General features: G+C 41.6%; 1 protein-coding gene across 2 annotated transcripts in view; it reads right to left on the reverse strand.

Moving 5' to 3' along the window:
• Positions 1–10: 10 nt before the first annotated feature.
• The window catches only part of SYN3 (synapsin III), a 246575-nt gene continuing 233038 nt past the window's right edge, over positions 11–13547 (reverse strand). For both annotated transcript variants that reach the window (XM_063395769.1, XM_063395768.1), the window contains exons 11-14: positions 13089–13223; positions 8060–8144; positions 6285–6582; positions 11–4819 (exon numbers count right to left, since the gene is read on the reverse strand). In XM_063395769.1, coding sequence (XP_063251839.1) covers positions 4687–4819; positions 6285–6582; positions 8060–8144; positions 13089–13223 — 651 coding nt within the window. In that variant the 3' untranslated portion in view covers positions 11–4686. The remainder of the gene's footprint in view (positions 4820–6284; positions 6583–8059; positions 8145–13088; positions 13224–13547) is intronic.

Consider the following 13547-nt stretch of genomic DNA (forward strand, 5'->3'; position numbering starts at 1 on the left):
GCTGTAGAAATGGAATGACATTTCCTGTTAAATACAAGCTATTTAATCAGTAATACTTATGTGCTTTTTCAGGTTAGATTTCAGTGGTTCATGTTCTTGTTTTGTATAAAATCAGCTGACTTCAGTAACGTCAGGGAGTTTTGCCAGTGGAAGTAAAATATAATACTTTATTTTGCTGTCAAAAGTTGTATTGCTTCTTTCTTCCTTTTCTACTTCAGAGATAGTTTTCCTTCACTACCAAAATTAGCCTTAACTTCTAACATTTGCCATCAGTGGTTGAATTGCCTTATTCCAAAAGCATTTTCACCAGTGAAATGTATACTCAGGTCTCTTAGAATTAACAGAAATCCTTTATATTCCACTGACTATAAAAACAAAAAGGGAAGTCTACACTGTATTGGTCTTGCGCCATTTTGTCCTTGTGATGAGAGCTTCAGCAACACATAAATAATATTCAGATAAGGTTACAGAGCTTCAACTGATAAAATAATTCATAACTTACCCTTTTCCTTTTTTTTCCAAACTATTTCTGAGAACAGTGATCACATAATGCATGTGAGAAGTTAATTTTGTGGTGCCAGTGGCAAATTTCATTGCCAGTGCCTTGATGACAGTGACATGCTTTGACCTGCTGGCAAGCCGTGTGCTGCTCTGGAATTGGGCTCTCTTTGCTTTGAAGACAACCATCAAGTCATTATTTTGCCAGGCTGAGGCCAGAGGTTCAGTTTATCATGGATTTTGTCACTGAAATGTTTGTTTTTGAAGTAATTAACTCAGCCCTTTTACACATACCCCACTAAGTGACCTGAAGATACTCCTTCCCTTTTTCTGTTGTTCTTCCATTCTAGTAAAGGTGTTGTGAGCCAAAGATTAGGAGACCTGACTTAGCTGGGACTGTAAAGTTCCTTAAAGAGGAGCTCCTGTTATTCATAAAACAGGGTATAAAGTGAGTATCTCAGGACCAACAGTATAAAAGTAGAAGACAAAACAGAGGAAATACTTGAAAACTAGCTGCTTGATTTGTTTATTGGCCAGCTCCTAAGTCTAGTATGTGTGTCATTGCTGTTGCAGATGATAAAAGAGAAATCACAGAAGGTGAAATGCCTTAAGATGAGCATTCCTTACCTGCACTATTCATCACTATCTAGCACTGTAAAGGTTGCTATTGAGTCACTTGGAAATAAGAAACTATTATCCTTTGCTTTTCTGTGTATTGTTTTATCTTATTAATGAAGCTTTAAGCCAACCAGATGAAGCAACTGAGCCATACACAAGGGCTAAGGTCTTACATACCTGCTTGTGATTAGTGGAAGACTGTAAAATACCATTGCATTTATAAGTAGGACTGCTGTTCTTCTGGACCTTAGCTTGCCTGGGAATGTGTGTTCCATTCCTCTTAAAATACCGCACCTAGCTATGACAGGAAAGTCAAGGTGTTCTTCAGTTTGTAGCTAAACACCTAAATGTAAACGAATTTTCTAGGTGGTGGATATAATTGGGTGTCATAGCTGCATCCCAACTACTTCCTGGGCTGGGCCTAAACACACAAACCTACTCATGTTTCTTGGCTTCCATGTGAAGAAAATTAAAACAAATGGGACAAAAGAAGCTTTGACCAGGTGCTCAGTTTTCACGTCTGTGTGAGGAAGATGCCAAGGTGTGCTGTGGGGCTTGTGTGCCCTGTGATTTAAATGTAACTTCTCTTTACCATTTTCTTCTGTTTTCTTACTGCTCCTGCTGTTATATTTAGGTACCTAAATGCCTCTTGGGTATACCTTAGTTTTCCATTTGCATAAAAGGAGAATACCCCTTGTATTGCCTCTTCTCTTTTTCTAGAGTGTAGAGATTTTGGAGTAGAAAGCCAGCATCAAGGGTGATAACTTGAAGATGGGATGATGCATTATGGATATCCTGCTAGCCACATCTACTATGTGAGCATCATGGCTGTAGACTGGAATTGTACTGTTGTACAGTTGCAGGATACAACAGATTTTCATCATTTTAACTTTGGAAATCAACTCAGTGATTTAAAGCATTTCTGTGAATAGAACTGAAGGTGCTTTTTCAGGAACTATGGATTAACTAAATCGAGCTGAGAGTGCCTGTTTTTTGTACTTGATGTTGCAACTTAAAGCCAAGTGGTGAGATGCAGTTCTGTTTGCTTGTCCCTTGAGAGGTGACAGCTGGGAGCTGTAGGCAGATGAAGATACTGAGTCACTGCTGGGTATCAAAGCTGACAGTGCTATCCTGTTCCTGTGGTCTGTCAGAGGACAGCCCTGCCATGTTCAAATGCAGCCTCAGCAAATGACCCAGCTGTTGCACTTTCAGCAACAAACTGCTGTCGATTTATGGGGCCATGCTATACTAGTCACCATTCCTTTTTTGTATATGTTGTGTTGGTAAGGGAATCATGGAGTTTCAGGGGATAAGGCAATTGAGGATTCTTGCAGAACTTTCATTTCTGTCTGTGCACCTCTGGTGACCATTTAGTAGGGAAAGGGGTAAACCATGCTGAGGGACGTGTTACAAGAGGAAATCCTTTCCTGCCAGGGTTGTTTTACCTCTGCTCCATAAAGTGAAGCCTGTTAATCTGCTTGCCAGTGGGACACTGCTTGCTCAAGGCCATTTCTCACCCTTTTATTGCTCCTGGAGACTGCAAAACAGCAGGGACTGGGGTTTTTTTTCTCAGATGATGACATATATTTATGATGCTACATTGTAAACTACTTATCAAACCCTGAAGGACAGCACAAAACAAAACAGAAGACAAACCATCAGAGAATAAGGTGGTTCTGTAATACTGAACTTGAAGTATAAATCATTGATCCAGATGAGTCTCTTGAGGGACTTCCAATCTGGAAAATCTATGCTGTTACTTGCCATTATATGTGCAAAGGCCTGCTCAGGGGTGGGTCACACAAGGTCCAGATGATTTCACTGGATTTAGAGGTTCATTACAGGTGCTATGCAGGAAGGATTTCCTTGTTTGGCTTTATTCCCACCAGTGAATCATAAGATCCAAGATGGCAAATGCAGCTGTTGCTTTTGCCGCTTTGGGGATCTCCTTGTTTCAGTGACAGCAAAGGTCTGGGCCATTGGCTCAAGTATTTTTTTAACTTACTGACCTCCCTGAGCATTCTTAAGTATCATTAGGGTGAAGTTGCCAAGGGAAGCACAAAGCCAAGTCTAGCCTCAAAACTGCATGTTAAGGCATGAGGACTGGTACCTGCATTAGGTGTGTTCCCAACAGACCTCCCAGGGTGCAAGGGATAGGCTCTCAGCTGGTATAAATTGCTATAAATATGTGGATTTACCAAGGGTGAGCTTTTTCAGTCATGAACACAGCTTGTGTGGGGTTTGTCATGTCCCAGTTCCAGTATATGTGCACAGCTACATCTTTGTTCAGTGTTGCAGGCTTAGAGGGAAAGCACATCAGCAAAGATCCATCTCTGTCTTCTCTGGAAGAATAATTCTTGGGAGTAGTCAGGGAGAACTAATACTGATTTCTACCTGCTTGGGACAATCCCATACATGCTCTCTTGTGGCTTGGTGTCTCAGGAAGGACCCAGATCATCTTATTTGTGAAGTATAATTTTCCAGTTCTGTTGCAAGTTCGTCACCTTGCATTCATTTTGCATTGACCCCAGCAAAGTCAGTGGGAATTCAAGGCAGGAGACAGGATTTCACTCCACCTCTCTGTCCATTCAGTATTATGGAACACTCAGCACACAACTATGTGCACTTCATCAGCTCTGCTATTAATTAAGCATGTATCCTGAGGGACATACACAGCCAGATGTGACCAAGTCACCAAGTGCTTGGAGTTTAGCTGGATTTTATCGGGGATTTGTGTGAACTGTGAATATGAACTCTGGTGTTTTCAGGGGCAGGGGAAGAAGTTGTTTTTTGTGTGGAAGACCCATTTTTTAGGTTATTTTTGAACTAAGTCTACAGGGTTAGAACATGACATTTTTCTCTCAGAACTTGGGAATCACACACAGGGGACATAAATGCAAGGCATGAAACAGAGATGTTTTGTCTGCTATGAGCAGAGTGATCTGGAACAGAGCAAGAGTCCATCTGGCTGACCTGCTTGTGTGATCTTTGGTGCCTACTGATGCCTGGTACCATATTTATCTTGAACGTGGTTTTGCTCTGAACGTGGCCTTTTATGAAGTTGGTATAATGAAATTCCACAGTTCACTGGATGCTCAAGCATGCTCACTTTGTCAGTCAATGGATACTTATTCTTCACTCTGCACCTGTGTTTCTGAAAGAAGCCTAATTTTTTTTAGCTTAACCTTAACAAGAATTCAGTAATGGGAAGTTAACAATTGTATTGACTATATACAAATCTAAATAAAACCCAGTTTGCAGTGTCATAACTGTGTTGACTCCACAGGGGTTAGCAAGAGTAAAATTTGCTTTGCAACTCAGTCATTTGAACAGATGTGATTCTGATTATGCACAAAACCCAATGAAAATAGTGACACTTATATACAGTCACTTTTCAGACCGTTATTCAAATATTTTCTTTGTATTAAAACAACTATAGTTTTCTAAATTCCCTTTACGCAGGTGTTAGTTGTAAATTGCTGGGTTCATTGAGTGTATTCCAGGATGACACCAGGTATGACACAATGTAGAGTGAGGGCTGACAAAAGCACAGATCCAGCTGCAGGACCGTTAATCAGAAAACAGGCTAGCAAATGATTTCCTCAGGTTGCGGATGGTCTCAGCTTTTGCTTCGTCTTCAGTGGCATTTCCTCGCTGAGATGACTCAGATACACTGAAGCTGTTTGTCAGGGATTGCGATTTGCTGAAAGGGAAAACAGTTCAGTCTCAGCAGGAGAAGGTGGGAATTCAAAGCTGGTTACTCATGCTTTGTGTTTCATCACACAGACAAATACAAGGATAAAAGGAGAGGTTGATATGGAAAATATCCATGTAATAAGACATCCAGGAATGGGGGAGGTGGGACAGAATGTGGCATGGGCAAGTGGTTCAATCCAAACTGGTAAATGTTGATGAAAACATCTGACTAGAATAATGCAATTGCCGTTTGGTGAGGCTGTTGTGAGAAATCCTTAAGTAACTTCACTACTAATACAGAAGAATGGATTAATATTAGGGGTAACCAGTCTCTCATCAGCCCAGGAATGGTGGTCTTGGCCTGTCAGCTGTGAAAGCACCAGAGGCTGGGTAAGTTGGTATCCAGATCCTCCACAATGTGTGCTGTTTCCTGCCCTCCTCAGCCTGTCTACTCCGACTGTCAACTTTCTACTGCAGGTCCTGGGGTTGACCACACTGCTCCTTTCTGGCAGTCTATCTGCTAGGGATCAGATCAGGACTGTGCTTTTGAAGTAGATGTCCCAGTTTTCCCTGCTACCATGCTTAGTTTCTTCCGATCAGTAAGAGGTATCCAGCACAAAACCAGACTGGAAAAAGTATCTGAAATATGTGTAATGTGGTGACTGCATCCTTAGCACAAACATTTTGATCCTTAAGTACAGCTCTTTTGGTTTGCCTTGATAACGTAAACATGATCACCGAAAGCCTATTCTAGAACATCACTCCTCTGCTTCTCAGAAATTGTCTTCTTATTCCTAGCCTGTGTTTTGTTCTGGCCTGTTCATACCAATTTGCCTGTGTTAACTTCTTGTCAGCATCAGACTTTTTTTTTGGTCAGTTTTCCTGTTGTGGTGCCAGCTAGATATTTTCCACAAAGGGTGACTGCAAAAGCTGCTCCCACAGATCCACAGTAATTCAGCAGTGTGCTCCGCTCCAGAAGCGTGCTTCCCCATACAGTCACTATCTGGAATTTTATACACATGAATAGGGCCACTTACACTACCCCCGTCTCCCCCGCCTTTTTGCTACCAAATGCAAAAAGAACCTTTGTGGCTTCTGTGCTTAGGAAATAGTGAAGGAATAATTCCTGTTGAGCTATCTGGCCAATATTGTGCTGTTTGCAGCTTGTATGGAGTATACACCCAGCTGGGAAGGCAGTGGCTGGGTTGATACAGCCAGGGTAGAGCACAAGATTAACAGTGAGCACATGAACAGGAGGAAGAGTGTGAAATCTTAGTGATGTCAAGTACAACCTGTTCCTCCTGACAACAGGATACACATTAACCTCTGAAGTTACTCACAGTTGTGCAGGCCTTTGTCCCTGGGGACTGCTGCCTGACAACATGTGATACCTTCTCCACATCAGCTCAGGGTACATTTTGGACAGCCTTATTCTAATATCTCAGACACAGGCAGTTTTTCAGAGCACTTACTTCAGGTGTGGGTGTGGGGTGGTTTGCTGCTTGGACATTTCTGTGGGGCTGGGCTGGCTGGGAGCGCGGCCCTGGGCAGGAGGCCGCGGCTGCTGTGGAGGGAACGCGCCTGCCTTGGAGGCCTGCACTGGAGAGGAGCCCGTTGCTGATCGGACTTGCTGTGGAGATCCAGGTGACCTCTGCTGCTGAGGGGAGGTGGACTGGGGACTCTGGGGCTGCTGTCCCTGAGGAGACAGCCGCTGCTGTGGGGGTGCGTTTGTTCGTGGAGGCTGAGATCCTTGTGGCTGGCGTGGTCCACCTGAAAGGGACATGTAGACACAAACATGAGGAAATGTGTGTGGTGGGCAACAAGCACAGAACATCTCATGGAAGGACAGGTTTGCTAATGGGAGAGACTTCAGAGTAGCTTCATGGAGAAGAATATGGCAAATCCTCTTTTATAGGCCTAAAATTGGTATCATGCCCTCCTCTCTAGAGTTGTCCATTTCTCTATCTTCTTCACCACTAAAGAAGTTCCTCCACTCTCCCCAAAGGGAGTCACTTCAACCTGCCTTGCTCTTCGTGTGTCTGGTTTTTCTTATCCTTGGTGAGCAGTTACTGCTTGGGGAAGGAAGAGGCACTGGAGAACCAACTCTGGGAAATGTAAGCTGACCCTGCTGGTTTGGGTCAAGCATTCCCTTCATGGGCCCAGCAGTTTGATGTGAGACATTCCATCCTGTCACTATCCACACCTCTGTTCCAGAACCATCACCAGGTGCCTTCAGTTGCTTTGGTAGCAGACTCTCAGAACTGAAGAGGATGTGGAAAACAACTGGACATGACATGAGAAATTGCTGGACATGACAGATAATACTGTGAGAACCCAACAAAAGTTGCAGATAGTGTTGTGAGGTCTGGCTGGATTTTACAGGTGGTCAGGGGAGTTATGTGAGAAAAAGTTTTACAGAGAATTGAAGGGGGGTACTGGAGACAGATGGGGAGTAGTATCCTGCAAGGCCAACTGCTCATATCAGTAATAGTAGGGAATGCCAAGATTAAGTAGATGTGTTTGGTATCAGGATGCTAAATTTTGGATGCAGCAAAACTGTGACCAATGAGGAAAAGATAATTAGAAAAGGGTACTAATGTGGTAGAAAATTGAAATGGATAAAGGAAGGGAAAGTGCCAAAAATGACAATCTCATCAGTTATGTGAATTGAGTGGTTGGTGTGATCTGGCTACCCATGGGGCAGCCCTGTGCTTCATCACCTCACTGTACATCAGGACAACAAGCCAAACTTGTTGTTCTGACCAAGCCACATAAGTTAAACCTGCTTCTGCTGTCAGGAGGAGCTGGGTGTGTGCTCTTGCTGAGATGGGAACTCCTGGACAGATGGATCAAGGATCCTGGCATTGCAACATTTATGTCTATTCCAAGCCTGACAACACTAGCATCTTCTCATCACTTCTCAACATTTGTAGCTGCACAGCTTTGTGATAACACAATATAATCTGTGCCCAGAATCCTGCTTCAGTGATAGTTCAAGTGGCCTTGTTTTGCTGAGCCAAGTCCTACCAGTGCTGTCAACTGGATCTATATCAAATTTTCATCCCACTTTCTGAGCTGCTGTGGAATATAAAAGTATCTGCTTTAATAGTACACTGATTTTGCTGCCTGCTTGGGAGTGAATTGGAAAATGAGCGAAGCCTTTATCCTGATACCTTTTATTTAGAAAGCAAGCTGATAGGACTCAGAGTCATCACTGTCATGGGAATCAGAGAACTGAGAACTATACCTTGTGGAGGGGGCCGTGGTTGAGACAATTGTCCAAGCGGAGGTCCTGTCTGAGATTTCATTGACACAGGCTGAACTTGTGGAGGCTAGAGGGAAAAAAGCCAGTCCAGTTAATACAGAGTCCCCAAAGAGAAGCCCTGAGGTAATACAGGAACTGTGGAGTCATGAAGTGTTCCATAAATACACATTCACACACATGAAGCATCTGGCTGGTAATATCTCATGGGACTAAAATGGAGAGGTGAGTAAAAAAGAGCATACAAGTTGTTTGCTCACAGGGAATAACAATGAAGTTACAATTTAGAATGTTTTTTAGGCAATCAGGAATTACCAAATGTATCTGGCCTGAGGGCTTCTCTTAGTCCCATCTCCCATTTTGGACAATTACCAGCACCAGATGTTCCCAAGGAAGGAGGGAAGAACCATGGAAATGTCTATGGAGTAATCATCTCTGTACCCTTAGGGGCCTCCTCTGGATTGCTAATAAGCATGGGCCAGCTTCAGCCCTGAAACATGAAGCTTATTATCTGCTCCACAAAGTCTTTGCAACAGTTCCAGATATTTTGTTTTGATATTTACATCCAGACCCTTTGAGTCTTGCTCAACTTTCAGCCTCACTGTCTTTCCCATTTCTTATCTCCATTGCTTTGTTCTGAGTTTTGAGACTAGTTCTCACAACCTGCTCAGGCTAGGCCATTCATTATTTTGTAAACCTTCACTGCTCTCTCTCTCATTCACTTCCTTTCTAAAGCCAAGAGTCTTTAGAATCCCTCCAGTCCCTCCATGGGAATATTTCCAAGCCCCTAATTCTTTTCATCACCAACCTCTTTTTCCCAGCTTTGTTATTTCTCCTGCAAATGCAAGAGATGGGTCTGCTTACATTTTTCCAGATGAAGCAATATCTGGATTCTCTGTATACATTGCCAGTTCATTTTTCCTGCATCCTAATTTCCTGCTTTTCCCTTGTCAACACAACCATAGGCTGAGCAATGGTTTTCATTAGCCTGTATGCGACAAAGTATTTCTCAAGGGAATAGCTGGTACCACTTGAAAGTTTTCCCTTTACACTCTCCCTCTCTCTACCCCCAGCTTAGCTTACCCTTCAGTCTTCCAGATGGAGCTTCATGTGCTGTTGTGGTGACTGAATGTACATAGTTCTGTCAGATGTTGTTCACTGCCATCCCTGGTCCTGACTAGCACAAATAATTTGGTGCCATCTGCTCTTTCTTCTCTCTTGCTGTTTAGTCTTTTTGACAGATATTTTAATAAACAGATTAAGCAATACAGAGCTGCTGCACAAAGAGCTGGTCCAAAGTTAACAAAAGTCTGAGTAAACTTATTGCACAAAATTGTTTATGAAAACCAGGGAAGCTGGAGACAGATAGGCTGGCACATGCTGGATTATTTACATGCAGAACATCATGATAAAAGGGTCTTCAAGGCTCCTGAAAGGTCAGGAGAATGATCTAAGTGATTCTGGAAATGGGAAGATATGTTTCATCACTGGAAACATTGAAATTAGTTTCAACTGACTAACATAAATGTGATGAAGCTGCCAGTCCATCTTTTGCACTATTTATCTGGGACTTGCAAATGGATGGGGAAGGAAAATCTGGGAATTTTCCATTCATGGCTTCTAGCCCTACACAGCTTGGGAACTAAACCTTGCCTTGGTGTTGATGGAAATAACAGTTCTAGTGCTGTGAGATGTCTTGATTAAACCAGGCAAAGAAAAGGAATTGGATCTCATATTCACCTCTACAGCCTCTCCCTACAGTAAACCAAGATATCTCAGAGATAAAGGCAAAACAGGTTTCTGAGGCTGAGAGATGAAGGGGTGAGGGCTACCCAAGGTCTTCTGCTTTTGGAAGACAAACAGTGAAGGGGAAGTCTGGTGGTGGGTCAGAGAGGCAAGGACAGAACCACAGTGACAAGTGACAGAACCACAGCATGAGACAGGGTTTCATGTTGAAGGTGTGAAAGCAAACTTGCCATTAACATCTTATCCTGTCCTGGGCTCAACCAACTCATCTATCAACATGGCCAGGCTCAGTATCCCTGAAGTAGCCCCTCTGCTAACTGTCTGCAAGAATTAAAATCTCTAACATCTATATCTGGGGTTAGCTTCTGATGCACAATAAAACTTTGTCTTTTAGCCCCTCCATTTTTTTTGTAGCTTGTCTGTTACCTGGCCAAAGGCTTTTTGACTAGCTACGTCATTCTGACTGATTGCCTGTTATCTACCACTTCATGAAAGAATTTCCAAAGAAATGAAAGGAAAGGAATTGAAAGAAAATTAATAGGACATTTTTTTCTTCACAAAAAATCATGTGGTAAATGCCCTTAGCTGTGGTTTCTCTGATTTATTCTTCTGTATTCTTCTTTAAATTATCCCTTGAAATAATTCATAAAGTCCATGACTTACTTGTCTAATGTTTTCTGCATTACTCTTACAGCTTTCAAAACACATATTTTGTATTTGTTGTACACCAGTCCTCTGGAGCAGTAACTATTTCTAATGATATTGCGCAGTTTTTTTGGCAGCTTAGTCACTTCTCAAATTCAGTTCATTGAATGTGACCATCTGGAGTAGGGAGCTTAATAATTTTTTAAAAATATCAGTCATCACTGATTTAATAACTTTTTTTTGTTCTTTTCTGTGTCATTCTGATAACAAAAATCAGGAAAAACTATAACAAAGTAAAGAAGTTCCTCACTTTCAGCAATTACTTTTAGTAGAGTTACAACGTTGTCCCAGTTGTCTTCTTTTCCTCCTTAACTTTGGATGATCCATAGAGCCCACCAATTGTTTGGTAGAGTTCCGTTTTCTGATGAACTCAAAGAACTTGTTTCATTCTTTCCTCTATTCGCTTCTCAAAATTAATTTCTGTCCTTTTTACATTTCCTTTTATTACTTGTATGATGCCACATAAAGTTTATCTTAACTGTCAGATTTCCAAATTTGAAAGATTTTTTTCCCATTTGTGTTGAATGTCCTTTTTGTCATTTAACTTTACAAGTTTATTTCTCACATTCTTGGTTCAGGAGCAGATCAGAAATGTATATATGCATTCTGGAAAGCAGTGGTCTCTCAAATAGCATCTATACAGTTTTACTGCTGGGGAGTTGATTGATTTTCTTTTCTCATGCTTGTGTCATACCCTTACTTTTTGATATCACATTTGTCCCCTGGACATTAAATCTAACAGTACACACTCATTATCTGAATTTATACCTGGATGTTTCTTATGGCAAAGTCAAGGCTTTTTTACCGCCCTCTGAATTGCTGTCCCACCGTGATATTTGACTTGCTTCTTGATAGCTAAACTCTCACATTTTACTCTTCCATCTCTGTCAATGCTGTGCATACAGTTTCATAATTTCTCCATTTTTCTCAACCCAGAGACTAGTATAGAAAGGTCCAATAGTATGTATAGGTATTCTATTCATACCCATAGGATATCCAAGGATTCATATTTCTATGTATTCAGTACTACTGTCTTTATATTAAAAATTGCTCTTTGTATTCCTTCTGTGGAAGTCTTCATCTGTAGCTCTAGTTCTGCATTTCACCAGCCTCATATTTAATTATTTCTCTCTGGACACTTCTAACTGTTATAACATTGTTACTAATGTAGCATGCACAATTTTTGTGATGTTTGTGGCACCAAGCTCTTTCTCTACAGTAAAACACTCTAGTTAACATGTTTGTGGGTTTAGTTTTCTTGATTACATATATTTCTAGGTTTTATTCCCGATGAAGGCCCTTTTCTTATTTCAATCTTCTATTTGACATCCTAACCCTGCAAGATTTGTTTTGTTCTTGGTTTGGCCTTAATTTAAGTCTGCTCTAATATAATCCAATTCTGTACAGTATATTATAGACATGGAAAACAGAGGCACCTGTCCGTGTTCTTAGTTTCTGTTGGCTTGCCCTTTGCTCTTAGTTCATACACTCTATATCTTGGCTATTTACTTTGTAAATGCTATCTTTTCTGTACCACTTCCCCTGCCTCAAAGCATTTTCAATTTCTATTAAATGTTTACTCTTCACTCTAGCTAAAATTTGGAGTTACCCTGAATATCCTTCATGCTGGTACCTGGTTTAGCAGAAGTGGACTGTCATATGACAAAGGCAGAGCACCATAAAATACCTTCTCCAATTTTTTTGTCTCAAGTGGAAATGAAAATTTCATTTCAATAAAAATTTCACTTTTCATTGAAAAATGAAAAAATAGTTTTGCAACCAGTTTTTTCCCCCAACATTTCTACTCTCTTGTCTCTTCTGCTGTACAGATTTGTTGTCCTCAAACCTTCACATTTGGCTCTCTGTTATATACTGAAAGAGATGTAGCAAGTACACCTGGATACTCAGGTTATGTGCTGGGGTGTTTCATTTATATAGAACTGCCCCTGGGAAATGTGGCAGTAAAAGTAGATGCATTTGATACTCAAAATGGATGTACACAATATGAACTAAGGGTTCAGTTTAAATGCAAAAGTAACAGGTTCCTATATGAGTTCAGCTTTAGTAAAGCCCTCCCCTGATGAAGGCGGCAAAGGACATCTCTGAAGAAGAAACCGCAGTAAGGAATGGAACAAATCTTGATGGAGATTTCCACTTTCTGTTCTCGAAGGCAGAACAGGGGTGCAAAAACCAGAATGAAACCTATCCTGACAGTGTTAGACAGAAATGGAACTGGTATTAGAAGTACCTCTAAAAATGCCTGTCTTCAATGTGAATCAGTGAATTTAGCAAGTCAGAATGTCTACATGCTTGGACATGCTACTGGTGTGATGTCATATTTATCTGGAAGGAGAGTAAAGGAGAGAGATGTTCCTTAGGGGTGTCCACTTCAAAGAGTTTGTGAGAGTCTCCTTTGGAAGAGCAGGAGTCTGTCTGTCCAACACTCCCATATGGGACTGTTCAACTCTCTGAGATGTCTGACTGCCTGACACACTCAGTGAGGAGAGACAAAGAAAGAAGTTCAGAGAAATAACTTGGTCACAAGGTCTCTATTCACTCATACCCACGGCCTCAGCGGTGATGGTGTAGATCCAGCAGTGACGACAAGCTGAGTCATTTTGGAAACAACAAGATCGGCTATAAGTTGTCTGTCCTCTTCTATGTGCTCCCCAATCAGGGGCATTGAGCTGTCCATCACCTGCCACAGGAGGCAAAAACAACAGTTGGTAAGGTGATTTCCTGCTGGCAGATGCCTGTTTCAACTCACCTCTTACATCAACCAGTTTTGTGTCTCCACATCCTTGCCAATATCTATAGACACCACTCTCCTCATGCTGAAACATGCTTGACTTTTCCAGGTGTGGGATTTCACTTAGAGTTTTCTGTATATGTACTTCCCCCAACTGTTTATCTTCCTTCCCTTCACAACTTGGGAGCCAAGCCAAGACTTACGGTGGCTGGAAGTTTTCTAAATCGACTTAATACAAATTTTCTCTTTCACATGCATTTGATGGATAGGGTC

Source organism: Prinia subflava, chromosome 4, assembly GCF_021018805.1.
Source record: "Prinia subflava isolate CZ2003 ecotype Zambia chromosome 4, Cam_Psub_1.2, whole genome shotgun sequence".
Lineage (NCBI taxonomy): Eukaryota > Metazoa > Chordata > Aves > Passeriformes > Cisticolidae > Prinia > Prinia subflava.